Raw genomic sequence first — 27,637 nt, 5'->3', positions numbered from 1 at the left:
ACTGTACACACATACACACTCTCTACTACACTTGGCACACAACAAGGACCGCTTTTACTAGTTTGCCTTCAGAGGGGACCACCCGAGCTAACATCTACATCAAGGGGAAAACAGGGAATCAGTGAGCGCTTGGATCTAAATGAACCTCACAATTTGGACGTGATCTAGGATTTCAGCACATCACAGGACCTTGTCATTGGATTATCGGGGCTTCAGCTTCCATCGAGGAAGTGTAAGATCAGACATTGCTCTGTTCTTACAGGACACTGATGTGTCGGACTCTTGTCCCAAGCCACCCTCAAGAGAATTGTAGTTCCGTTCTTCTGTGTGTTTGCCCGAAACCGGTCGGCGATCCTTAAGAGAGGAGAAGAGGAGGAGAGGGGCGAACCATGTGGATCCCGACCCCCAGCATGACTCTGGCCCAGCGCCTGGTCCTGTACGGGACGTGTGCAGTGGCCGCGCTGAACACCGTAGGCCTCCTGGTGCTCCTGGTCCAGCAGAACCAGCAGTGGGCTCGGTTGGAGCGGGCAGAGGCGAGGCTGGACGAGGTAGAGCAGAGCTCCGTGGTGGAGTTCCTCCAGGAGCTACCGAGAGCAGGAGCAGGCGCAGGAGCGGGAGCTGGTCCACAGGGAGGCTCAGGAGGACAGTACCAGTACCAGTATTCCAGCAGGAACAAGAGGAGTCATCATTTGGAGGGGAATAAGAGTGACCCGGAGGGAGAGCCGGCGAGGCAGGAGCCCACTAAGCCGACCCTAGGGGAGGCACTGGGGGGGCCGCAGCGACCGACCCGGGGCGAGGCGGAAGAGGAGATGAGGCATGAGATGAAGCATAGACACAGTCACAGTCATGGGCATCACAAGGTGGAGGTGCAAGATGACATGCTGATGATGATGACCTACTCCATGGTGCCGGTGAGGAAGATGAAGAGACAGAGAAAGAAAGACAGTCGCGGAGGGAGAGAGAAATTCTGGGGGGCGAACATTCGGCGACAATAGCAGATCTACAAGTTCACAAGCTTATAGATTGGCTATTTTTGGCGAAGCAATTTGGTGTAGACAGGAAAAAGGCGCAAACTAAGTATCACCCCAGTCAACTAAGTTGGTTCTCAAAGGTTCACTAAGTACTGTATATAGGGTTAAAGTGGTTAAATAATGCGTATACATGTGGATTTGTATAGGAGTGTTTGTGAATTACAAAGCAACAACCGTTTTCTTTTAATTTTCATATTTTTGTAATATTTGGCCATGATGTGATGGATTATGGAACATTTTGATGACAATTTGATGACATTCTGATATTTGCTCTTTCTTTTTAGATCAAACTGCTAATTGACATTTGCAACAGCACTAAGGGAGTCTGCATTGCTGGTATGTCATAGTCATACAAAATGGTATATCCTATAACCATGCAAGAAAGTCTTCATTCTTAACTAGCCTGTTCATTCTTTTTCAGGACCCCCAGGGCCCCCTGGTGAGTATATCAAAAGAGCAATATGTAAACTTGACCATTCTAATTTCGTTTTATCTATACAGTAAAACTTTTATTAAAGGGAAAAACCTTTAAAATAGATTTAAACAAACCATCTAACATTTAATAAAATAGTAATACAAGCTCACAACGAGTCACGTCGTGATGAGATGTGAGCTGGTAGATCATCTATTTTAGCTATTCATTGTACAATAAAGCATATATAGGGCTTACTGTAAGTTGTTGTTAAGTGACTTAAATGAACACAATAATCTGACTTGCTTCTTTTGTGAGGTAGTGGCCCATGTCTCCTATGTTCACATACTGCCCTTGGCTATGAGGTTTCTTTTGTGTTATTAGGTTTGCCTGGTCTTGATGCTAGGCCTGGGTACAATGGTACTGATGGCATCCCAGGACAGGACGGACAGCCTGGGGTCGATGGCAAACGAGGTAAAAAAGGTAACAAGGGCACAACGGTCGGATTCAAAAACGTCTTCCCTCACAGTGCATCTGATTGGTGCCTTGGGGCAAAATTGGCCTTTTTCGTTTTTCCTTTCGCTCTTTCCTTTTCTTTCTTTTTTAGCAAAGAACCAAACACTGGTACAATGCAACAGTCAAAGGGGTTGAGTATGACCACAGGGTCAAAACGCCAAAGTGTGCTCACGCGCGCGCGCGCGCGCACACACACACACACACACACACACACACACACACACACACACACACACACACACACACACACACACACACACACACACACACACACACACACACACACACACACACACACACACACACACACACACACACACACACACACACACACACACACGCCCATATGTGCCCACTCACGCATGAACCTTCAGAACTAACTCCAGGAGAATTCCCAGATTATGCATGGATCATGGATCATAATGATGATGGCAGATTTCAGCAGTGGTGGACAGTATTCTAAAGTACAGTAAATTGAGTACTGTAATTCTAGTATCTGTACTTGAGTTTTTGTGTTTTTGCATTCAAATGTTGCACTTTTGACTACTACATTTCTGGGGAGGGAAAAATAACATTATGAATTAACCACTTAAGCCCTATGTCAAATCTAGTGAAAATAGCAGATCTACAAGCTCACAACACATCACATTGTGACGCATTGTGTCTTGTGTGCTTGTTTCTGGAAAATCTTTCACTTTTGATGGGGAAATGTTAATACAGCAATTAACAAAGAAAATGTCCTTTGTAATGTGTACTTTTGAATACTTGGGTATTTTTTAAAAGCATGTGCTTTTGAATACTATCTACGTATCCGAGTACTTTGTCTCAAGTATTGGGATTAAGTACTTTGTCCACCACTGGATTTCAGTGGGTAGCGCTTCCTGAAACTCAGTCATTATTGAACTGGAAGGAGGGGGTTGAAATGTCTTTCTTTCCTACTCTAGGCTAATGTTATTCATGATGACTGTGGTTTTGGGCATCAGCTGAATGAAGTGAAACTGCCTTTTCCTCTCTCTTCTCCCACATCCATTATGCTGCTCATGAGTGCATGGCATGCTTCACCAATCACTCAATGGAATGATTCATTGTTCTCACAATATGCTAATTTCACTGCATGTCTAAATGCACGAATGCTCAAAACAAAATGATGACCTCCTGACCTACGTCCCATCCCATCCTCCAGGTGAGAAAGGAGAACTAGGAGAGAAAGGAAAACCAGGAGAGAAAGGAGATGCAGGACCTCCGGGTGCTCAAGGAGAGAAAGCACAGCCATCCAATGATGTTATTCTGGAAGGCAAGTAGACCTACGAACAGTACAATCCAAGTAAAAATGTACCTATACGGGTACATTTTTACCCTCTCAGAATTAAATTAACACTCTGGATTTTGTGTGGAGTTGTCTTCATGTCTTCATTTTTCATCCTCATTAAATTGTGATAAAATACTCAATAGGATCATCAGAACATCTCAAAGTGGCCACAGATGGGAAGTGTGAAATCATCTTTAAGTATCCTATTGTAGGAGTGCAGAGGGCTGCCCATTCTAACTCAAAATCTAAAAAGTAAAGGAGAATGTAGTTTTCTTTAGAACAGTGATCCTCTTGCAGACTGAGAGGTATTGTCTTCTATGCAGGTCCTCCGGGTCCTCCAGGTGCTCCTGGGTCTGTGGGCCCTCCTGGACCCCCTGGTCCCCAGGGACCACCCAGGAACAGGAGCCACAAGGGCCACCTTCATGCTGCGCAAACCCTGGGTGAGATTCCCTCAATAACTACAACACTTAGGCCAGCCATTCTCAACCTGTGGGCAGTGATCCAAGTTGGAACACAATCGATTGATTGATCATCAAAATAAACATGCCCTGAAAATGCACACGGCCCTCCTATCCGGCCACTTAACACGGCAGTCGAATAGCTGCTGTATTAAGTGGTCAGATGGGTGGGCCACACAGATGCTTTTGAAGATTTTCAGGTGGGCCCTGATCCAGAAACGGTTGGGAACCATAGGCTACATTAGTAGTTCAACATAGACTATTATACACTTTATGGACTTCAAACAGTGGTTGGCCCAGTTATCATCCACACATTTCATGTTTCAGGGCCATCACACGCTATTCCAAATGATGAGACTGGGAAGCTGCGAGAGAATCCAGCAAAGAAGAAAGGTAGGATTTTCCCCCTCGCATAACATTTTGTTTGAGAATGTAATACAGTGGTTCTCAAACTCCAAAGTGATATGTATTTGGCTGCTGACCCCCCCATCTCAAAAATATTTTGTGCCAGGGATTTTTCCAAAATAGCAGATCTACAAGTTCATAGCGCGCGGCACTCGGTGCGGCGCTATGACCTTGTATATCTGCTATTTTTGAATAGCCAAAGTATAAAATATGGTTAAAATGATTGTGACGCTATATTAACACATTTTGCTGGGGACCCCCTGGTACCACCCAAAGGACCCTTGGGAGTCCCCAGACCCCACGTTGAGAACCAATGATGTAACACATTTTCTAGTCTGGGGCCTGCCAGGGCCACATAGAGTAGACTCTTACAGATTTGTAGGCTAACTGCAGCTGAGAGTGTACAAATGGAAATGTTTGGTTCCATTTGTACATCCTCAGAGTTACAGACCCCTTTGGACACCCTAGGTGGTCCCTGGACCCGATGCTGACAACCAGTAATGTATAGAACCAGTTGTTTATCTCGTCTGCTCCTCAGAGTGCCTCATCAAGTCCCTGATCAACCCCAGGAACGTGGCCAAGATGGAGAGTACATTCGGCACGTGGATGAGAGACACTGCTCTGCTGAGCGATGAGCACGTGTGGGTCGCGGAGCATTTCTCCGGTACGTGGGCCACAGATGATGTGGTGAAACAGTGTCCACATAGTCACAGTTTTCATGCCATCAGTGTTCCACTCCACTGCCTAGCATTAATGTGTCAGTATGACCGTGGGACCTTAGTTAAGTCCTGTTAATAGAGTATACTTTCAGCCCTTGCTTGAACTTTGATGGTCACACAGTCTCCCCATCAGACCACTAACTGATTGCCTCTTTTGTCCACAGGTCGTATTTTGAAAGAGTACAAAAGTATTGCCTCCTTCCACAACGGCAGCAGCAGCCTTGTGGATGCCAGGAAGTTCTATCAGGGTTGCGGCCACATGGTTCACAATGGTTCTTTCTACTATCACATAGCTGGCACCTCCAATATTGCCAAGTAAGACATCATCACTTATATGTAATGTGTAACAAAGATGGGATGCTGTGCTGGTGTAGCTCTAGCAGTCTGTTGTTGCTCTGAAACAAGTTACTATTCTTCTCACCGGCACAAGACAGCCTGAACATTCTGTTTCTGTTCCCAGATTTGATCTGCAGTCCAAAAGGCTCCTCAAACTCTTCATAAACAACGCTTTGTTCAGCAACCTCGCCTACCTGCTCCAGAACTCCAAGACTTATTTCAAACTGGCGGTGGACGAGAACGGCCTGTGGCTGATCTTTGCCTCCAATGTGGATGACAGCGTGATGGTGGCCCAGTTGGATCAGAAGACCTTCTCCGTCACGTCCTACATTAACACCACCTACCCCCGCACCAAGGCCGGCAACGCCTTCATTGCCTGCGGCGTTCTGTACATCACCGACACCAAGGACACCAGGGTCACCTTTGCCTTTGACCTCCTGAAGGAGAAACCTGTCAATGTGACCTTTGAGTTGAGGTCACCTGGCGGAGTGCTGTCCATGCTTTCCTACAGCCCCAAGGACAGACACCTGTATATGTGGGACCACGGCTATGTCAAACTGTATGTCGTGCACTTCCTCTCCGATGACTGAGCAGTCACTATTCAATGAGTGGACAGTATACGCTTACTCACTGGCAGTGACAATTTCTTCTCGTTTTGCCCCACGTGTCCGTTTTAAGTCTTTTAAGACTCAGTCATGCTGAGATTATTCGTTCACAAAATTGTTTATATTTAGGTTCCCTCTATATATTTTTCCTTTATGAAGACTGGTATTTGCCTGCATATAGACCATTTCCATTGGCAGAAGACATAATCAATCAATAGAGGCTTATTGCAATATTATCAAAGGAGATCAAGCTATTGCCTAATGTATAGTTTTCATCTCAAAGGTAGCCGTTAGTGCTGTATTTATTTCCTCGGCTCACTGTAGACAAGGGAATTACTAGGTTCAGAAAAGTTTTATCTGGCTGTTATAGTTTATAACTTATAATCTGAATTTACACTTCACGTCTCAAGGTCTTTATTAGCCATTGTATATTATTCTCTCATTCCCTGTAATTGCATGCCAATATATTTGTTTTATTGCATGGATGTGAGATGTTTTAATAATTTATAAACTCCCAACACCTGCTCAATACAGTAGATGACGCCTGCTATCAGCTGATGCAGCAGGGTCATTGGCACATTACACCACTACAAAGAACAGAAAAAAATCACCCTGATGAAATAAAAATGTTAAATTTATTCACTTTACAAAGGTAAAACTCAAAGACTATGGAGAATAGTCTGTCCTCTCCCACACCTCCAGACTCCAGTGCCCTAGTTATATCTCCCCAATGAAGTTGGCTTCATATTTGCATTACATACGTAGACACACAGCAGACACCAGTAAACTGTACAATTCTGAGTGTCAATTTAACACTGAGTGTACAAATGTGTAACCAAATGGACCCAGAGAGTTACATTTGTACACCCTTTGAGTTACAATTGGATAAATTGACACGGAGGATTTGTACTGTGTAGGACCACTGATAAAACACATGATACACAGATAGTAAACATGGGGGGCAGAAAGAGGGACAGAAACACAAATCTCTTTAATAAATACCATACATACACTTAACAAAAGGTACAACTAATCCAGCTGGTATGATACAAACCAAAAAATAAAGAAAATGCTTTTATGTTTGTACAAGCTGTTGTGGTATTTCATATATATATATTTATATAATTTATATATTAAAACTATTTCAGACTTTTTACTATGAGGCCAAATAAAGCCAGACATTCATTTGTATATAACAGTTTCTTCTTTGTTAGCCTATTCATTTTGAAATAAACTTTTATACTATAGTGTCTCCAGATTCTGAGTGCAAATATCTATTCCTTATGGGTGAAAACAGTAAAAACAACTAGTGAGGTAAACACAAACTTACAGTATAACATGTTGCACTATTCTCCCATTCAGATACAGTAAGACCCCTTACATTCCTAACGTAAAAGGCAATAAGTTAAAACATAAATATCACTTGTTTTACAAAGGAAACAACACAAACATGTAAATAATTTAAATAATAATAAAAAAAAAAGAAAAGGGGAAAAAAAAGTATTGTGCAAAACCAGAAGTGTACCTTTGTGTTTCTGCTTGGGGTGGGAGGGCATTAGGGCTTGGACCAGACAAATGGGAGACATTGAAACCACAGTCACAGGAGTAAACACATCATCTTCCAAACAGGAATGTTCTAGCAGTGAGCCTCACAAACAGGCATTTGAGGGCAGGTGGGCGGGCAGGCGTACAGATGGCAGAGACAGCAGAGTGAGAACACACACGCACGCACACAGAGGACCAAATCAGGCCAGCTCGAGCCGTACCAGGTTACAGGTCAGAGTGTGTGACAGGGCAGCCAGTGAAACAAGGGGTCACTACAGGAGCAATGCACCATCAACTCTTCCATAAGGGCAGAGAAAAGCCAGGAGGTGTGTGTGTGTGGGGGGACCCATTGAAACAAAATGCAGATTCCAACAACTCATTTCACACTGGAAACCACTGACTTAATAACAAACCACAGTGCTGGTTAAAAGTAGATGCTAAGAGATTTCAGCTGTGGGCACAAAATGACGACAGTTACACACTTTAAAATTTTTGCTTGAGCACTTTTACAGAGCACTATCAATAGACCTGTGATTGCACCGCGTAACGAGAACAGGACATGCATAGCTTCCCTATGGACACACTCTACGAGTAGAGATTTTAATCAATAAAATTACAATAAATCTAGCTTTCTTTTTTAAAAATCAAGTATGACGCCTTTTGCTTGAGACTCTTTGCTTTCAGGCTTTGGAAAATCTAAATATCTGCAACTCCCGCCTGCCGCTCGGGGTACGATTTGTGCCATGGAACGGTGAAAACGCGTTCGGACAAACCGTGCACGCTCTGAGAGGCTGTGGAAAAAAGCACGGTTATCTCTCAACCAACCTTCCTTCCGCCCCTTTCAGTTAAAACCACTTCTTTATGTCTAGCAAATGTTACATAAATGCCATTCGTGTTCTCACTCTCCCTCATGTTATGACTCTTAGCAGTGGAAGTACGCATTTACAGGATGTCAAACAGGTGGCTGGGGAGGTTGTAGCGGTCGGGGAGGACGCGCATCTTCAGAGTGCCGTCCGCCCCGCAGGTGAAGATGCGGTTGCCAGGCCGAGTCTCCACCTGCATGACTCCGGCGCCGATGTTGCGAAAGATGGACTGCTTGGCGTGTTCCGTGCTGAAGGAGTGCATGAGGCCGTGACCGGCCACCTTCCACACCTGGAGGGGGGAGAAGAGAAGCAGTGTGCATGAAAGCAGGAAACAATAGCCTCATTTGGCCTCAGTCATACGATGGTGTCCTATGCCAGAAATAGCTGATCTAAAAGCTTCCAACGTGTAATTTTGTGACGCTTTGTGAGCTTGTAGATCGTCTATTTCCAGCACGGGACACACAATGTATAAATCTGGCTTAATGTGTCAAGCGGGGAGCGACGAGTGGCTCGCAGGGTCACCTTCATGTTCCCCTCGGCCGAGCCGGTGACGAAGAAGTCTTCGGAGGCGTCCAGGGCCATGGCCTTGATGGCCGAGTCGTGGGCCTGGAAGGTGTGGAGCAGCTGCCTCTGGCGGATGTCGAACACACACACGAAGCCCTTCCGGCCCCCGGTGATCAACAGCTGCTGTCTGGGAGCGTACTGCAGCACGGTGGCCCCGTTCTCATGGCAGGGGAAGGCTGACGGTACAACAGTACAATGTGAAACATGGTTGAATGTTGGTTAAATGATGACAGTAAAATAAATGGTGCGCTGTGAAAAAGGGGCGGGGAGCTTGTTTACAGTTCTTCTCAGTCGCTTGGATGATTTTTCTTTTTTTTTTTACCAGGTTGCAAAACCTGGTCTACATCTACACTCGCTAGTCCTGACTTTTGCGTCACTTTTTCCTCAGTGGCTGGTCCTTTAGCCAAACCATTTTCTTTTCACTTCTCACATAATGTAAAACACTAAATGCAGTTGTCAAAGTGCAATTCTCATTCCACTTTGACATTCAAGTCAAAACATATTTCCATTGTGGTCTTTTGAGTGGAAATGTGTGTGTTAAGAGAGGGCCATGTGTTTTCTTTGGGTTGTGGGGGGCCAGGGGGTGGTGGTAGCAGAGACATACGGAAAAAGAAAATCAATAACAAATACATTTACACAATTTCAACGTACTAGACAAGTAAAATAGCAACAAGGGTACTGTAAATGGAACCTGTTACAACTCAACTAACTGATGGCTTAATGCAGCTGCTATTCTGCCAGATATTATTTTACTGTTTTGAGGATTGCACTTTTTGAGTTTGGTAATGAGGTTCGAGTTTCAGGCATGCATCCATCGAAGCGATTGAGACAAAGTAATTTTCTTACCGTGGACCATGCTGTTGCCGGGCGAAACCAGAGTATCCCACAGGCATACATTTCTGTGGAGGAAGCACATCGACAAATTATAATAATGCCATGAGATGAAAGAACAAATATACACATGAAAAGGGGGTTAACCCCTTGAAACCTAGCATCTCTATTCTGGGGGAGCATTCGCCAAAAATAGCACATTTACAAGCTCACAACAAGGCATGTTGTGAGCCTTGTTGTGGCCTTGTAGATCCGGTATTTTCGGCAACGAGATTTGGTGCAGAAGGAAAAAAAGAGCAGATCAAGCAACCCTGACCAATTAAGTAATTAGTTTACTAAATATAGAGAGTTTAAGTGGTTAAATCGCTGACCTGCTGTCGTTGGACTGTCCGGCCGTGGCGATGAGGCTAGAAGACGTGATGAAGGCGAAGTCACCGCAGGTCTTAGTGTGGCACTGCCAACTCTGATGTCAGGGATGAGCGAGTAGAGAGGGACAGCAGGTTTCCAAAGGATAATTAACAAATAAAACTAGTTTGATCACAACTGACCATGCTCTGTTATGGCACGCCTTCTTATCAAGTGTTTTTTAAATTCACCAATGGATTTGGTACTGCACTGCAATCCTGAGTGTTAACACATCGAGTGCCATAAACGGTCCGGACCGTTTTTGAGAATCCAAACGGTCCGGACCGTTTTTGACCCAATTCTATTTTTATACGAGGGGCCCACGTGGGGCGCTAAAACAACACTTTGGGATCACCCAAGGAGTTTCTGAGAAGGAGAGGCTGGATGTGGCTCCATGTCAAAAATCCTTCCGGTAGGCGTTTCCAATGTTATCTCCTTGACTAAAAGCTTAATATCACCATTTCTTTTTAACGTGGTGGAAGCGAGCCGTTTTCGATCGTCGATCACTCTGCAATGGAGGATCGCGTTGGAAATATTATTGTTCCAGGCGTTAGTCGGGACCCTCCACCGTCTCGCACGCACGCTCTGTTTACATGCACTTCCGCGTCAGGGTTTCTACAGCACGAAACGTATAACGTAAGTGGATGGAAGAAATGCAGGCACTGAACGTATAATATTTTAATAAACCTCTGGCACCCAATGTGTTAATTTAATCACTTTTATCCTGGCATCCCTATTTTTGGCATGCCATTACACATGAACATTTTTAAAATATACAGAAATGTTCAAAAATAGCAGATCTACAAGCCCACGACACATCGGCGTGAGCTTATTCAGCTTTTTCAGCTACTTTCAAAAATGTTTTAAATTATAAAATAGGGCTTAAGTGGCTAACTCTCGAGAGGACTTACAGGAGAGTTAAATTATCATATATGACACTGTGTATGCTCTCACCAGATATGGTTTTGGGTTGGAGGAGGTCTGGTTAACCTGCCATAGACTCAGGAAACCTTCTCCATCTGCAACTCCGCACTGCAAGGATAAGAAAGAAAGACAGAAAGAGAAGAGTGCTGACAAGTTAGAACAGCCATGACAGATAGACAAAACATGGCTGCAGAGTGTGTACAGGCATCTTACAGCATGTACCTTATTGCCTTGGGAGTTGAAATAGAGGCGGGTGACCCTGGCGTTGCCTGCCTGTCTGAAGCAGATGAGCTGCTGCGGTCTGTTCCACTCGAACATCCTCACACTGCCGTCCTGAGCGCCAGTCATGTCTGACAGAGACACAGACAAGACAGAGCAGCCCCGTTTAAACTCTCAATGCGTCATATCGTATCATGTTTGAAATGCACCTGTGCACTGGGGAAAATTGTGGTTACTTACAATACTGATATATGGGATGGGATGTCATTCGCTTCACATTGTTTAGGTTCCTCTTCATGATCTGAAAACAAACAAACAAAAACAAATGTATCTCAGAATTCGTTTTTGCAAAAATCAGATAGATATTCCAGCAGCCTAACCCTTTTCAGAGCACTTTTCCATGCAAAATCTCTTTAAAAGAAACTATTCAAGCAGCAAATCTTAACATTGTGCGTTTACTTTTTTTGTTGGTTATTTTGTAAAAAATCTTAACATTGTGCGTTCACTTTTTTGTTGGTTATTTTGTAAAAAGTCTGGGTGTTAAGTTGACTAAATTATGACACGGCTCTCTCATTTTCTTACTTCCTTGTTTCTGGTGGTTGCAGCAATTTCCTAGGGTGCTTATCGCTGCTGAATAAATACACAGAAAACACATGCTATGCTCTGGTCTAGAAAGCACGGTGCCAACACCAGGGAGAGTGACACGTGACCACAATAATGTATACCCCTCATTACAAAACCATCCCTCTTCATTACAAGTGGATGGATTATGGCAATGTTCGCGATGTTGTTGGAGATAATCCTCCAGACCCAGCCAAGGATTCCCAGGGGTTCCTGAGGCTCACTTTGAGAAATGCAAATTGAAAGCTAATGAACCTATATGACACCCTGCATTGTGTGTGGTGCTCTGGGACAGAAAGAACCCAGGCTGTGTGCTGTCTGACGCATATCTGTACCTCGGGGTTGCTGGCTATAGGGGACTATCAGTGTTTACGCAGTGCTATCTATTCAACACAAACACACTCCCAGTCTACACAGATTCAGCAGAGAGGCTGTTTAGTCTTTGGCCTGAGGCAGATGGCTATTAAACTGTGCAACTGGACGCATAAGAAAGTCCAAGTCTAGGACCAACTGCTTTCTAATTGTAGATTAAAACATGCCCTTATCGCCATACCTTTTTTTATTATCCAAAATTATATAAAATGTAAACAGTATATGGTAACCAAATAATCTGCAGGATCAACCATTGAATACATAGAGCCATTTGTTAAGGTTGAGTGGTCTCAAGGATCACCACCAAAACTCCCATTCCCCCTGTTGGCAACTAATTGAAACTACATGATTCTTATCGACACTGGGAACTGGCCGTCTCACAGCTGTGTATGTACAAATGCTATGACTGCAGTGTCATACCACACTGGCTCCCATGCTGGTCTGCCCACTGCCCAGCCAGGGCATGGAGGAAGCGACAGGCATCTGTTGCTGGGCAAAGGCCGCAGGGTTACTAGCCTGGGCGATGTTGGTCTGAGACGAACGGTAATCTGCATCATCAGAGCTGTAAAACATAATATGAGGATGGTCAAAGGTCTTCAAGAGTAGTTTACTGCATATCGTCTCTGTCAGCTGGAAACCTCGTATCTCCATTATTCATCTTTTATGTTTTTTCATAAATTAATAGCTATTTTTGAAAGGTTTTAACACATTTCTTAAACTGTGTTTCAATGTCCAAAATAGGGATGCCAAGATGAAAGTGGCTAAATATGTCTGTGGGTTTTATAAATATCTACGCAAGGGATAATGTATGTGTAGGTGGTCATTATTGAAAATTAAATCCCAACAGGGTGATTATCCACCGACGCGGAGTGGAGGTGGATAATCACCCTGAAGGTAGCTTATTACACAGCTACTTAAAAAATGGACCCAAAAGTAACAACAAAACGAAGTATTTCCTTGCTTACGGCAATGAAAGTATAAGTGTTGGGCTGGGCCGACATGTTCGCCTCGGAAAGCAAATTAAAGTATTCCATAAGGTAACCGGAAGACTCGCCCCCATTCTATATACGGCCGATTTCCCTATAATACCACCGCATTTGCCCCGGGGCGACTGCGTTTTGGGGCGAGCGTTTTGGTATTCTGCCGTTGCACCACGGTAAACAAGGAAGTGTAGTGGATCAAATAGAATCACTTTTCGGTTATTGCATCGTCTATTTCTCACTTCAAATGTTTTCAAAAACATTCTTGAGAGCAACGTTTTGTTGTAAATGACATGGTGTGTTTGTTTACAGGGCTGTCATGTTGGCTACAGCATAAAACCAAGCAGCGCAGGTTGATATGAGCAGGTGCTTTAAGTCTTTGATTAGACAGTGGTCTGTTATTGAGCTCATCGGTCATTATTCACTTATAACACACGCTGAATTCAGCGATTAACCAATCAGAATCAAGCATTCAACCAAGCTGTGTAATGACCAATGGTAAGTATTAACGAAAGCTTAAATAATAACTACATTGGATGCATTGGAACACAGGTTCTTCCTTCCATTTCGTGAAAGATAACAGTTTTGAACATATAAGGGCAGTGAAAATAGCCCAGAACGGAGTATTGCAGCATCGTCTATGGAACATTTTCAAATCCAGACAGAATCATGAGTCTGACCTGCGGGACTCCTTGTCAAAGTCCTCTCCTATCCAGGTGTAGGGTTGGGCGGCCACCAGGGTGGACACGTCCACTTCCTGGACATCATGGGTGGATGCCAGCACGATCTCATTGGAGTTGGCCTAGTGAAAGAGAGAAAGGGAGGGAGACAGCATGAAAGTTAAGCGTGGGTGACAGGTCCGCAGGCAGTAAAGGAAAAAGAAAATGTTATGCTGTGGCAACCTGGTAACTGTAACAGAAAAACGGTCTGCAACCTGAAATGAGCTTAATTCAGTGTGGATTTTTTTTGTTGTTGTGGAAGTTGTTGATTCTGTACCCGATTTGGTTTTGGTGGGATATGCACACTATTCTCCCACTTTTACCCAGTCAACTCTTACCTTGTTAATGGCAAAGGCCATGATGATATCGGACTCCTTGTGGATGATTTTAGCCTTTCCTCCTGGGTAGCCCAGATCAGCCTCCACCTGGAAGACATTATGACCAAAATCTGTTCATATGTGACCAAATGTGACCACTGACACGATACCCTGCTGCACAGCCCGCCAGCCTTATACACAGCCCCAACACAGTGAGCATGCAGGTTAGTAGGTCTATGTGCCACATCTCTGAGCGCAGATCACATTTACAAGGTGGATTAGTGGATTTTGGCTCCAGCAGGAACATCTGGCACGGAAAACGTGAGTGAGAAACACAGCTGGGTGCGTGAGTGTTACTGAGAAGTGGAAGGGGGTGAGGCCAGGTGAGCTGAAAAATCAAATGTTTCAGAGATAACCCCCCCCCCCAATTAGGTGTTAGAGATCTTTGTGTTTGAGTTGATTTCTGTCAAACGGATGAGGCAGGTGGACAGAATGAATTGGAGCAGTCACTATCAGACCATACTGGAGAAAAAACGTTCTACAGTTTCTCTTGAGACCAATTTGTTTGTACCTTGTTGTACGACCGTGACGCTTGTTTTTTGTCGTTGTTTTATATTTACCACTATACTGCTAATGCATACTAACCTAGACTTAAACACTCACATTCAGAATGATTTGACACATAATAAGTATGTGCACAGCAATAATAAATAAAAAACACTCAATGATCTCATTCTTCCAAGGTCGGCTGTGTAGTGACTCCTCCAGACAGACAGACAGACGGACAGACAGATGGACGCCCAGAACCAGGGCCTGGGAGGATGAGGGATATTACCTTGTTCCAACCGCTAGCTCCTGCAAGCCTATTTTGGCTTAGATGGTCCATATGGTTCTCTACAGACTACAGAACACACAAAAGCAATGTGGACGCAGAACACAGATACACAGCACAACACACATGCACAAAAACAAACACAAAACGGGGAACGAAAAGAAAATGACATGGGTTGATAGGATCTTTGATGAACACACAAAGTGGGGTGTAAGGAAATGGCGATCTCTAGCATGGGGCTATAGTTGTGTGGGGCGCGGGGTGAATAGAACAGCAACCATTGGTTTTGCTACTGTAAGTAGGTACTATAGATTTAATCTGAACTCATGATCTCTGCATACCATTAATAATCGAATCAAAGCATCAAGCCCTAGAGTTTATATTTACTGCTTTGTTCTGACAGCTGCAGCAACAGCCAAATAGTTCTAAATCGTTGTAGACACATCACATGCCAGCCATCTCTCATGGTGAGAGTTTAAAACAATAATGATGAACAGCATCATTTGAGGGAGTTCAGGAAAATATACATGCATTTTGTTCTGATCAGATACGATGATAAACCATCATCATCATCAGGGCAAATCAATAATCAACCAGACAGGTCGTCTCTCAGAAGAGATGCTCTCTAGGCTGCTGACCTCGCACTGCTTCCTTTTCTTGGTGAAGATATAGCGAATCAGCGTCTCCTGAAGAATTTCCTGTTTCACCATGAAATGCCAAAGACGACGGGCTGGGAAGGAGAGGTGGTTCTTGGTTCTGGAAGAGAACAAAAATTAAATGAATAAAAACCACAACAGGAAACCTAGAGCTGTTCCACGACATTAAACAATAAAATATGAAAAGTCATAGAAAAGAAAACGCACTTGAAAGGTGTGTTGTCGGCCTCCAGCATGGCCTTGTGTCGGAGTATGGCGGGCCCTCCTCCTGCACTCATGTCAGTGGGGAAGACATTGATGTAGTTGGGAGGGGGGCCTTCAAACTTGTTCATCCTCTCCAGAAGCATCTGCTCCCAGTTCTCCAGAGTCTTCAGCACGGCATTGCACAGAGGAGAGGTCACTGGCAGCTCTGAAACACACAGTGATTCAACACCACAGTCAACTCTGACCTAGGACAGGGCAACTGTTTCCATTTTCATATTGTCGAATCACGGGGTCGCACTATTGTGAATAGACTGTGGATTGCATAGAGAAAAAAAAGTTCAACACTACACAACTCTGGCAGTGGGTGAGCGCGTGCATGAGATGAGCATGAAGTGACAGTTTCATGGGATTGCGCACGATTGTTGCACCGGCAGTCAGATTGCCCTACATACCTGGCCTCTCACCACTCATCAAAAATGTATTACAAGGCACGTCAAATGCTCCTCGTGTGAAAAGACCTTTAGGATTAGAGTAAAAGAAAAACGTAACCTCTTGTATTTGGGAATATTATGGGTTTAATACCAGACGTCAATGGTGAAAGTCTCCTCTATTCAAATAACGGCTCTTTTAAATGTCTGTGCCTACGCTTGGTGCACAGCATCATGTTCCGTTTAACATGATTCATTTATCTTTAATATTGAAATCCAAATCATACCAATAATGTTAACTACTCATATGGAGAGCAAAGCAACGTTATGGTGAGCATGCATATGATGAACGGAGATCCCAGGTGTCAGATCCAAAGGAGACGGTAAACTGGTTTGCAATTATCTCCGAAAGGTCAGGCAGAGATAATGAAATCATGCTCGTCATTCATGCTGATTAGCGGGGCTCTGGGGGCAGACATGCCACTCCAACATTTAGTAATATCAGAAACAAATTTTGTTTCTGATATTATCTAGATGAACAGTAGGGCGAAGTAGATTCTAGAAATGTTTTTTTAGAGCAACTTAGTTCTGATGAGTGAGTTAGTTAAAATCACCTTAACGTCGGCATAGAAAAAAGATCCAACTGGTGATCATACATTCATTTGGTGAAATGCAATCCTATAACCTGTCTATTATTAGGAGGTATTTTGCTGCGTAAATTGTTTTAACAATAAGAAATAGCAAAAGTTGTTGTCTGTAAATGCAATGTGCAACGCCCAGACAGCTGACAATTAGTGCACAGAACACTGCAATGACCAATAATTACACATTAAGAAGCCACCAAAAGAATGTGTGTATCCATACGTGTGTTTGTGTACATGCGTTTGCATGTGAGTGTGTGACTGTGTGTGTACCTGTGAAGTCGAGGCCGGTTGTTGGGAGAAAGTTCTTAACGTTGTGTAGAGCCATTTTGACCATGGCCAGTCGAATCAGAGACCAGCTGCATAACAACCACAGACCAAAATGTTAGGTTAGAATACATGAAGCACCACAGCTCTTGGTTCAACCGGATCAACAGGCTTGAAAGGTGAATCTTACCTGTATGAGTTTGGGTCAGAGTGCTCTGTGATCTGGGTGTCAGAGAGGAAGGCGTCATCATCGTCCTCATCATCCTCACCCCCGCTCTCATCCGAGTCATATAAAGCACCGCTGTCTGACAGAGGCAGGAAGGGCTGGGGGAGGGACACAGATGAACAGAGAGAGAGAGAAACAAAGAGAGAGAGAGGAAGAGATCAGCATAGTTAAGATTCTAAAGCCCAGTGAATCACCATGTCGGCTGTCTAGAGTAGAATAGAATAACTTTATTGTCCAGCCAAGATACAAAAACATTACATTAATACAGCAAATCTCATCACATCACAATTAAAACATACATTACACAGTAAACTTACAACTTAAAGTTTACAGCCTACATTCAATGCAGAAGAGTGCAATTACTGCACTTTGTTCATGAGATGTATAATAGATATACTGTAATATATAGATATATAGATATTTTTGTTTTCCAGGGGTACACTGTAGTAACGCTCTGAGTGGAGTAGTTTCAATCCTTTGTTGTTCCTTTTGTTTTGACAATAGTTGGAAGTTTGTATTTGTCTGTTAATGACAAATATCCATATTGTCCAAACCGGATATAAAACAAAAGGATACTCTCTATCAGGCTGACATTAATACAGTACGACCTTCAATTTCCTAATTCAAAACAGGTGAATCTAGGGGCGTACGAGTCACATACTTTGGCCACAAAGTAGTCCCACATGCTGAGCTCTGGGGGGATGAACTTCTCCCTGTAAGCGGGGCGCTCTACGGGCACCGGGGGCGGGGCGGCTGGGGGGGTCTCTTTCACGGGACGCCCGGGAACCAGCATCCTCATGTTGAACCGGCGCCTCTGTCGGTCCACATCCTCCGCCGGGGGTGGAGGGGTGGGCACCGCTAGGGTGGGGGCAGAGGAAGGAATGTCTTTTAAAAATACGGTTTTGCAACACACACAGTTGAAATGTGAAACCACAATACACACACACACAAACACACAGACGACTGCTGCCATTTCCAAGAGTAGATGAGGATGAGCAACTTCATCAAAAAGGCCAAAGAATGAGGAAAGAGGAGGAAGGTGAGGAACAGTATGGTACGTACTTCATCTGTCTGCACTGTAACTGAGAGCACTGCACACACGGCCTCTGTTCAAGCTACGTTATTATGAGACTAACATTCTGTGTGAAGAATGAAATGTTCGTCTGAAATAGGACTGGTTGCATGAGTCACAGTGTGCACACACAAGGAAAATATACAGTACATGTGACTGATTCAGATGCACAAAGAGACACACGTTTAGAACAGAGAGACACACATCGTAATACACACTGTAGGCTGCACACAGACCTGCACCACTATCCTGGGTCAATACCTCTGGAACCACTGAGGTCCACCGCATTCACAAAACGAGACACACACCAGATTAGACAGTGCTGTTGTTAGACACCACAAACACAGACACAAAACTACACAGAGCACCGTTTCATTAGAAACTGGATTTGATACGGGCTGTGACACAAAAACACCCATACATAAAGGTATCCCAAACAATGGAGGATGGATTTCTTTTTAAATCAGTCATGATTGAAGCGTTGCATCCTCAAGAGCTCAAAACAATATGGCCAAAATGCATGAATATGTGTGTGTGTGTTTAGGTGTGCACGTGTGCCTGCATCTGAAATGTTCAGATTATGTTAACATTTGGATGACAGATTCCTATAACCAGGCTGCCATTTTACCATCTCCTTATACCTCACTCTCCTCTTCAGAAGGCTTAGAGTCAGAAGATGAACAGATACATAGCTCTCAAGAGATATGAGCTCTTAATGTCAGCCCGTTATCTACCTACTCCACAAATACCGTGCAAATGCACTGTGAACAAGTGGAGCATTTCAGCCTGGGCCTGTTGAAGATGAACGAGCATAGCCTTGACAGACTTAATATCCATAATATGGTATGATACTAAAGTCTAGACTCAGGCAATACAATTTCCTCCAAACAGTATCTCAAAACAGTCGGCACCAACATAAGCACACCACCAGCTGAACACAGGTCGGCTTTTCCTGTTGCCATTAGCATAAAAAACAGGAACTGGCGTATTTTCGAAAACAAAAGAACTTTATTCAAAGCAAATCGTTGTGAATTGTGTGTGTACAGTCGACATTAGCTGCTGCGACACAAAACCTCTAAACTTGGTAATGGTTCGCTGCTCTGGCAGTACCTGGTGCAGTACCTACTGTAATGTGGTCAGTTTTCAGCTATTGAGCGTGCTTACAGTGTATTTGTGCTGCTAGCTGCTTTTAGAAATTGTGCATAGGAAATTGTATTGCCAGACGTTAGTATCAGGTTAGATTATAGATAGATACTGAAGTCTGTCAGGGCCGGGCAGAACGAGCGGTGGCAGGCTGCTAGAGCAGACGTATTCTCTGCTATCCTTATTTACTTACATGAAGGAAAAGGATGGCTAAACAAGTTCAAACCAATCTAATCGTTAAAAGACCATACAAATTTAGCAACATACTGTTGCTATTTGATTGCCAGTGACTAAACAGAAATACGCAGGCACAACCAGCTCTGTTATTTCAGTTAGTCTAGCCACTCACAGAGTACCTGGTATAGTGTCAGAGTCAGGGTCAGCGTTAGTCTCAGAGGGCTGCTCAGCCTTGGCCACTGAAATCTGCTCACTAGTCTTAGCTGCTGCTTCAGTGGCACAACAGGGATGACACACAATGAGGGTGAGAGCATACAGGACACACATAGGCATGCAATGCAATGCACACGTACACACACTCGGGCACGCCACAGCACGCACACAAAAAGGCACATGATGGTTTGTCAGAACATTGAACACAGAGCTGTTGGTTTGTAATGCACTAGGAGGCTTTCTTTTATTTTCATATGGGGCATTCAGTAGTAGCTGCACAAGAGAGAGGAGTTACTGTAAGTCAAGCATCTGCAACAACAAACACCTGCACAGTTAAACATGCACAGTCCTGCAAACCAGCAATCCAATCCTGCAAACCCAGAACACGGCAATCCTGCAAAACGGCACTGCAAGCGACCAGCTCCGTTACTCACAGCTGCCCTTGGTTGCCGGTGACCCAGGAATCGACCCCTCTCCCCCTCGGACGGGGGGAGGGGGTCTGTGGGGGGGCTGGGGGACAGCGGGGACGGGGTTTAGGGTGGGGCTGCTCTGCTCAGGCCTTCCTGTCTCCTGAGCGTCCTCTGGCTTGGATGCCTCAAAATCGGCCGCCACTGAGACACAGAGGGCACACTCACTCACACAGGAGACTACACACAGCACAGCTTGGCTCACACAAAAGAGGATGGGACTGAGTGAAGGAAGGTCCATCGAACCAGGTATAGATCCACACAGGACCAGTGTTCAGGTAAGACAGATGCCTCAGATAAGAAGAGAAACGGTCAGGATGTTGAGAGTTGTTGGACGGAGGAGAAGAGAGGGAAAATGTGAAGAAGTAGAAGAATAAGAGAGTTTGTAACAGGTAAGACTGGACAGGGATCCAATATCTAGAGAGAAGTGAGAGGGATCCAATATCAAGAGAAAAGTGAGAGAGGGAGCCAATATTTAGAGAGAAGTGAGAGGGCTGATGGTGACGGGAATGGCACGACGACATCAAAACAGAAGCAAGCAGAAGTAAGCTAGGCACATACCTGGTGGGGCCTCAGGTCTCTTGGGCTTGATGATAACTTTGGCCCCTCCTCCAAAAATGGCTGCCCACATGCGGTTGTTAAGCGGGTGGGCTGCCAGGCGAAAGAGCTCGTTGCTGTTGTGTGTGCCAAGGCCGTGGATGAGCAAGGACAGGTAGACCGCCACCACAGCCTCGCACAGCAGCACGTTGAGCCTGGGCTGGCCCTCCTCTCTGGCCGACGCCACCAAGGAGATGAGGGACGATACACCTGTGAGGCAAAGCAGATTGGTTGACTCCTCATTTTGCAATAAAGCTTCCATGGCATTAGGGAAATTCTTCATTTTTCTGCAATACAGAGTAGAACCCACTCACAGAGCATTTCACATGGCGTGGTTAATTGCGTTTTCCCAGAGGCTACGGGGCTCTTATTATAGAACACCATCTGCCCCTCGTACTCTTGCCTCTCCCTTCCCCCGCTTTTCCATTTTCTCTAAATCATAACGTTTCAAAAATATCCCTCGTCCCTCTTGACACTGACAAACATGAGCATTTCAGTCATCTACTTTGTGGAATGATGCAGAGTACAATTTCAGCACCACAATGTGGGACTTCAGTAAGCAAAGCTGCTGATCCCATAGACAAAAGGTGGAACCAGCAGAGGTGACGTGGAATTGGTTACCTGGCCACTGTGCTGGAGCAGAGGTGGGGGTAATATGCTCCTCTATGCTCTCCGTGCGGAGTCGTCTCCTTTCACTGAGAAGCAGGCCCTGGTACACCATCCCTGTGAACTGGTTAGCCGACGCCTGGCTGCTGCAGACGATCACAGGAATGCATATCACTTATTTATATTGCTCAACTGGAAAATAGCACCCAGCATGGATAGAGGCTTTGTAGTGCCTACTGGCATTGCAGTGGTTCACAGTTAACCATGTAGATGAATATAAACTCCCAGGGTTGACTTGTCCACTTAATGTGTTCAAGGGCAGATGCCAGTTGCACTACATACAACTCAACAATGCACTTGGTGTGTCCAAAGCCTGTGATATACAAGGCATTGCTATTTGTAGAAATTCATGTGTGTGTATGTAAATGCGAGTGTGTGCGTGCGTGTGTTTACCTGTAACTGTGGCTGTCACACAAAGCTTGGTAGATGCAGGCAGACAGAGAAGCAGCCAGTGTGTGCAGGGTATTCACCTAAGAGGTGGGGTTGCAGAAAAATACACACATTTCAATTATTCATTGCTGGCCCACAATGACCTGGTGGAGACCTGTGCTCCGAGGAGCACTTTTTCCAGTTTGATATGTTTTGTGCTTGTATAAATAAAAGCTAGATTTGAGATGAGGTCTGACCCGGTCGTCCAGGATGATGGGGTGCGGTGGAAGCTCCATGAGGACGATGGTGTGGAGGATGTCATGGATATGGTTGCCAAGGTGGAGCACTGGATTGGCGATGACCGTCTTAGTGGCAGCGATGCTGGCAGATAGCAAGGGCAGTGTGGTGGGCAAGGGCAAGGGAGACTGAAGCTGCTTCACTGTGGTCTCCTACACAGAAAAATTGAAAAAGAATACGTTAACACTTATCGACCCTTAATACAGGTAAAAAAAACAAAACGTATGGATTGACACGGCAGAAATACTTGTTCAGTAACAAGTGTCTCCCTGTGTCTCCAGCTCTTCAATTAACAGAAAATACATTTTCAATTTCATCCAATCAGGAGAGAGTACCCATTTATCAGCTTCAAATTTATATTGTTTCAGTTCCAAAAAAAAAAATCTGCTCATTTCTTTGTGCCATCACTTCCAATTTCACTTGTGTATTCTGTATCCTGTATGAGTTCCCCTTCCTGATTGATTAAAATTGGTATCCAGACCTGAAAATGCATTTTCTGAGACCACTGCTACTGAAATAGATACATCACTTATTGTCATTACCTGCTGGCTCTCTTGTAGCAGGAAGATGAGCTCCATGCGTACGGAGGTGACTCCACCTCCCTTGGCCCCGTGCAGGCTACAGTAGGAGAGAAAAACCCTGAGCAGGGCCTGGTTCTTCCTCAGCCATGCCTTCCTCCTCTCCGAGTGCTGTTGCTTGGCCTGCAGACGCCGGCGCTCCATCTGGTGACGCTCATAGGTGCCGGCCTCCATGTGCTCCAGGGCGTCATCAGGAATGTCCAGCGATGCCCCGCGGTCGCGCCAGCGCTCTGGTTCCCGTTCCTGGCTCTCCTCCGTACCCTCCACCTGCGGGGTCAGAGAGAGGAACCGGCGGCACGTCAAGAAAACGACATGTAAGCAAACGTGTGAATTTGGGACTGTTGAACGTCACTAACACGCACCTTGTAGTTGCAGATCTTGTGCATGGCTCCTATTTCCTTCTCCAACCAGTTATAGAGTTGGAAGCGGAGCTTCCCTCCATCCACCTCATAACCGGTGGCCAACGTACGCAGCTCCGTCATCAGGATCTTCAGACAGGCACGGAACTTCAACTGCTCTGCTATTACGTCCACCTCTGACTCGCCCTGAAAGAGAAAGTTAAAATATGTATTTTCTTCTTCTTAAGGTTAAGTAAGCCCATAATGACAGTTACTATGCATGTACAAGGGTGCTTTCTTACCTGAGAATCATCTCTCTGCAGTTCAGGTTGGCCACTCCCTGAGGTCTGCTCTGCTATGGTTTCAGACTCTGATTTCTTCATCATCAAACCTCCATCATCATCCTCGTCATCTTCGTCCTCCTCCTTGTCAGCTCCCCAGTCCAACTGAAGCCCCTCATCTTCCACCTGGACCAGAGGCTGGCTCCAGTCCAGTCCGGCTGCGCTATCGTTGGCTCCCCAGGCTTGGGTAGGGGCTGCTGGTGCGCCCCAATCCGCTGCACTTCCCTGGGTGCCGTTCTCCAGTGGCTGGCTGGAGCCGACATTGGCCAAAGACGAGCCTTTACTGAGGGGTGAGGAGACAGATTTCTTGGTCACCTTGGGGATCTTGGAGAGCACCTCCAGCGCCAAGACCGGGCAGCCCACCTACAGAAGATGAGCAACAAGATTAGGAGAGAACTTACACACGTCCTGTAGAGGCACATTTGTACTCTAAACTCAGCCCACCTTGAAGTGTGCATTGGCGGTGGTGAAGAAGAGCTTGCGTTCTATAAGGTTGATCTCGTCAGCACTGCTCCTCTCTGCGGTGAGGCCGACATTTGTCACGGTGCCCTCTGGGGTGGCAAAGTGGCGGCGGATGATCAGGGGGTGTGTCCTCAGATAGTTGTAGAAACTGAACACCACAGGGTTGCACGACTTCACCATCACATCTAAGAAGGAGAGATGAGGAAGGGAGCAGGGGCAGAGGAAAACACAGACGTCACTACTAGGATGTCTATAGCTTTGTTCTTTTACAGTAGTCCCCCGCAACACATGATTGTACATTTGTGTACATTTAGACAGTTTTCAGTAGGAGAATACTACTGGTTATAAACATGATTCTATATCTGACCAGGGTTCTCGTCATCCTCTTTGGGGATGCGCTCCAGCAGCGTGTCCAGGGCCCGGGTGTAGTCCTTCATGATCCAGAAGCCGATGCTGCGGAGGAAGGGATCTGGATGGAGCTTAGAGGGGTGGTAGCCGCTGCCGTCTTTGTTGCAGCCCAGGACCTTCTCATAGAGGAGACCCTGAGAGGTGGAGGAGGTCTCATAGTCGGCCTCATACAGCCTGGCCACTATCATGGCCAACTGGAGGTCTTCCATCTTCTCCAATAACACCTAGATATCATCAAACAAACAGCATAAATCTGTAAGAGCCTTTTTGCACTAGTGGAGCTCACAGGAAAATACATATGTGCTTCATTTAAATCTCTCTCTCTTCTGTGTGATGTGGCAAACCCCGAGCAAGGTGGATTACGTAAGCTATGCCTCATATGTCAAGTTTAGACTCCACTCTTGTGGTTTAAAGGGTCTACACCATGAATTTTAACTTTTTCTTCATTTTTGTGTGTTTTTGGTCTCTCCCACCTCTCTTCTGTTCCAACAAATACCCGACTTCGAGCATGCAGGCTTTCATAGGCTATCTGTGGTTTTTATGTAAAACGGTCTGAAAACAGTCTGTCAGATTTGTTCCCCCACCCTACGTCACGTCTGGGAACAATTCTTCCCGTTTTTCAGTTCTAACCAAAAAAAAAAATCCAAAAAAAAATAAAAATATTTATTTTTTCATTTTTTTTTTTTTTTTAATTTGTTCTTTTTTTTTTTTTTTACTTTTTCCACACAGAACCAGGACATAACATGCATACAAACTGGCTCAATAGCGCCCCGTGCCAAACAGGACAATGTGGTATTGCAGGTGAAAGTGCTTTATAAGCCAGAGAGAAGTTAGTTGGAATGAGTATATCTGAGGCTTGATTTAGGCTCAAACCTTTTGAAAAACGTTTGAGGGACATAAACAATATGATATCAAATATTATTATTATTTTTTAAATTCATGGTGTAGCTCCTTTAAAGGATTAGAGAATATCCAGCACACAGAACAGAACTGTTAATGATGACATCTTTCCCTCATATACACACCATTTTTAGGACATTAAAAAAGAACACAGATCTAATACTTACACGCATGTGCTGTTGGGTTTGTGTACAGTATGTGAGTGTGTGTGTGTGCGTGTGTGTGTGTGCGCGCACCTCTATGGCATCTTTGAGCGATCCAGCCAACAGGAAGAATGCTGCAGACTGTTCAAAGCGCTGCTTTCCCAGCAGGGCGAAGGCATTTTTCAGAGCTGCCTTTCGCCAACGGTCTTCACTGAAGTCATTCTTGAAAAATTTAGTCATCTTATCATCATGCTGGGACCTGCAGGAGGCAAACCAAACATATAGATATATTTCATTAAAGTAATCAAAAGAAAAGAAATCCCCAAAATAACCAAATTCACAAATGCTGTGTGTGAGTGTTTGAATGGTTCACCCACCTAAACAGGCCCCAGAGGACAGCCTTCTTTTTCATGGCCAGGAAGAACAGAGCACCATCTAATGGGTCGTTATTTTTCTGGAATGCAGATTTACCCACCTAAAAACGCACAGAAACAGTCATTAAACAACCTGTTAAACCAAGCAGTGGGTGCCATTGGAAAACTCTACACTGCTCCTTTCGCCCAGTACCTTCTCTACCATCTTGCGCAGTGTGTTGATATTGCGGATCCACCAGCCCACTCCCACAGCTCTGAGCTCAGACCACTGCGGGTTTCCTCTTTGCATGGCTGGGATCATGTTCAACATCTCCTCCTCTGCCTCCGAGTGGAAGGCCCACGCAAAGTGACATGTTGACAGGCCTGCCAGAGATGGGGGAGGGAAGGGGAGAAAGGGAGAGGGAGTCTTGAGTTAATCCTCAGGATCACTTTACTGGAATATGAAATCATGACTCATAAAATCTGACAAGATAGTATTAATACTGTTATTTGAGCACAGTACTGTGTGTTGACGTCAGAGCTTTTCTTTGGTGTGTGTGTGTGTGTGTGTGAGTGTGTGTGTGTGTGTGTTACCCTGGTGGAGGAGCTGCATGCGGTACAGAGGCGGAAGAGAGGTGAGCAGACAGGTGTGTAGTCGCATGGCCAACAGGTACCTTAATCCACACTCATCTAGAGCCTCGCCACCTACACACACATACAACAGATCATTCCATTTATTTAAAAAACAAAGAAAAAAAACTTGCTTTGGAATAGCAATATTTGTCCACATTTGTGCAGTAAAAGGGCCCTTATAAATATAGTGTCGGTGAAGTCTGTCAGGCACCGTCTGGCCAGACAATGTCTGTCTGTCCCTGAACCTTCCTACCCACTCCATGCTTACTTAGCACTGGAACAATCTGCTAATGTCTTCCTCTCAAAAGACTAAATAAATAGAGCAGAAATGTGTTGGGGGGAGAAAAAAGACAAAGATAAATATGTATGTTTCAGCACAGTAGGATAAACAATGCTGCTTAGGTTAGCACTGTTTAGGTTGATGGCTGTGGGATTACATAACCACATACTGTACCAAGAACACACAATCAGCTTTTATTTCGATAACCTTTCGTTAATACACTATCATCTCTTGCTAAGGGCTCATAGACATTCAGGCGCGCCAATGCACTTTGACTTCATGTGTGCCCAATATTCACATGTCCAGAGCTATTGCACACACACACATATGTGTTTAAGGACCACTCACATACCATTTAAAGTAGGCATGGACTTACAGTATATGTTTCTTCAGGACCGATAACAATATTGATTATTAGTCATCAAGGAGATCGATAACCGATAGATATACATTTCCAGTAAGAATTAAAATCTTTGTGTTAAAATGTACAGTAACACATAGAGCTTAAGATTTTGTCACATATTTATCGGCCTTTGGGCCGGGCTCGGCAGTACATTTATAGGCTACAGAATAGCACCGCAGCCTAATGGCCTTTTATATTACGAGCCTAGGACACTAGGACCCAGGAGCAACTGAAGAGCAGCTGTTGTCAGTACCTAGTCAGCCAGACTACGGAGACTGAGACAGTGTTGGAGCTACAGTAAAAAAAAAGGTGTGGATTACCATGTGTCTGTATCAACTACGACTTCAGATTGAAGCCTTTGTTTATTAACGAAGTGATCGATAATTTCCCTC

At 44.8% G+C, this 27,637-nt stretch overlaps 2 protein-coding genes across 8 annotated transcripts in view; one reads left to right on the top strand and one right to left on the bottom strand.

Moving 5' to 3' along the window:
• The first annotated feature begins 46 nt into the window (after positions 1-46).
• Positions 47-6,305, top strand: gldn (gliomedin). 2 transcript variants are annotated; one of them, XM_084052040.1, is made up of 10 exons: positions 47-911; positions 1,316-1,367; positions 1,453-1,470; positions 1,828-1,917; positions 3,143-3,253; positions 3,592-3,708; positions 4,054-4,119; positions 4,670-4,795; positions 5,015-5,165; positions 5,311-6,305. In XM_084052040.1, exons 1-10 carry the CDS (start codon positions 390-392, stop codon positions 5,774-5,776), a joined length of 1,719 nt encoding a protein of 572 aa, XP_083908166.1. In that variant the 5' UTR covers positions 47-389; the 3' UTR covers positions 5,777-6,305. The 2 variants fall into 2 exon arrangements, with proteins under 2 accessions (XP_083908166.1, XP_083908165.1); XM_084052039.1 differs by having other exon boundaries at positions 1,828-1,926.
• A 460-nt stretch (positions 6,306-6,765) lies between these two features.
• Positions 6,766-27,637, bottom strand: part of dmxl2 (Dmx-like 2) — a 43,456-nt gene continuing 22,584 nt past the window's right edge. The window contains exons 26-55 of one of the 6 annotated variants that reach the window (XM_084051980.1): positions 26,524-26,634; positions 26,144-26,313; positions 25,954-26,051; positions 25,670-25,835; positions 24,493-24,757; positions 24,108-24,310; positions 23,625-24,026; positions 23,347-23,529; positions 22,949-23,251; positions 22,367-22,558; positions 22,134-22,210; positions 21,696-21,826; positions 21,039-21,284; positions 20,445-20,621; positions 18,067-18,263; positions 17,370-17,503; positions 17,186-17,271; positions 15,847-16,048; positions 15,622-15,739; positions 14,987-15,052; positions 14,173-14,259; positions 13,796-13,917; positions 12,556-12,697; positions 11,383-11,443; positions 11,146-11,273; positions 10,954-11,031; positions 9,966-10,057; positions 9,610-9,662; positions 8,722-8,939; positions 6,766-8,488 (exon numbers count right to left, since the gene is read on the bottom strand). In XM_084051980.1, coding sequence (XP_083908106.1) covers positions 8,279-8,488; positions 8,722-8,939; positions 9,610-9,662; positions 9,966-10,057; positions 10,954-11,031; positions 11,146-11,273; positions 11,383-11,443; positions 12,556-12,697; positions 13,796-13,917; positions 14,173-14,259; positions 14,987-15,052; positions 15,622-15,739; positions 15,847-16,048; positions 17,186-17,271; positions 17,370-17,503; positions 18,067-18,263; positions 20,445-20,621; positions 21,039-21,284; positions 21,696-21,826; positions 22,134-22,210; positions 22,367-22,558; positions 22,949-23,251; positions 23,347-23,529; positions 23,625-24,026; positions 24,108-24,310; positions 24,493-24,757; positions 25,670-25,835; positions 25,954-26,051; positions 26,144-26,313; positions 26,524-26,634 — 4,718 coding nt within the window. In that variant the 3' untranslated portion in view covers positions 6,766-8,278. Of the gene's footprint in view, positions 8,489-8,721; positions 8,940-9,609; positions 9,663-9,965; positions 10,058-10,953; positions 11,032-11,145; positions 11,274-11,382; positions 11,444-12,555; positions 12,698-13,795; positions 13,918-14,172; positions 14,260-14,986; positions 15,053-15,621; positions 15,740-15,846; positions 16,049-17,185; positions 17,272-17,369; positions 17,504-18,066; positions 18,264-20,444; positions 20,622-21,038; positions 21,285-21,695; positions 21,827-22,133; positions 22,211-22,366; positions 22,559-22,948; positions 23,252-23,331; positions 23,530-23,624; positions 24,027-24,107; positions 24,311-24,492; positions 24,758-25,669; positions 25,836-25,953; positions 26,052-26,143; positions 26,314-26,523; positions 26,635-27,637 lie in introns of all 6 variants that reach the window. The other 5 variants (XM_084051981.1, XM_084051982.1, XM_084051983.1 and 2 more) reach the window with 5 other exon arrangements.

Source organism: Gymnoscopelus microlampas (assembly GCF_963454915.1).
Source record: "Gymnoscopelus microlampas genome assembly, chromosome: 1".
Taxonomy (NCBI): domain Eukaryota; kingdom Metazoa; phylum Chordata; class Actinopteri; order Myctophiformes; family Myctophidae; genus Gymnoscopelus; species Gymnoscopelus microlampas.
The sequence above is the reverse complement of the archived record's forward strand: the minus strand, read 5'-3'. Positions and strand labels throughout refer to the sequence as shown.

Bases quoted from the DNA above. Each gene is read 5' to 3' on its own strand.
- gldn (XM_084052039.1), top strand. From the start codon at position 390: ATGTGGATCCCGACCCCCAGCATGACTCTGGCCCAGCGCCTGGTCCTG. The intron at 1,927-3,142 runs GTAACAAGGGCA...CCCATCCTCCAG, and splicing joins TGGCAAACGAGGTAAAAAAG to GTGAGAAAGGAGAACTAGGA. The intron at 4,120-4,669 runs GTAGGATTTTCC...TCTGCTCCTCAG, and splicing joins GAATCCAGCAAAGAAGAAAG to AGTGCCTCATCAAGTCCCTG.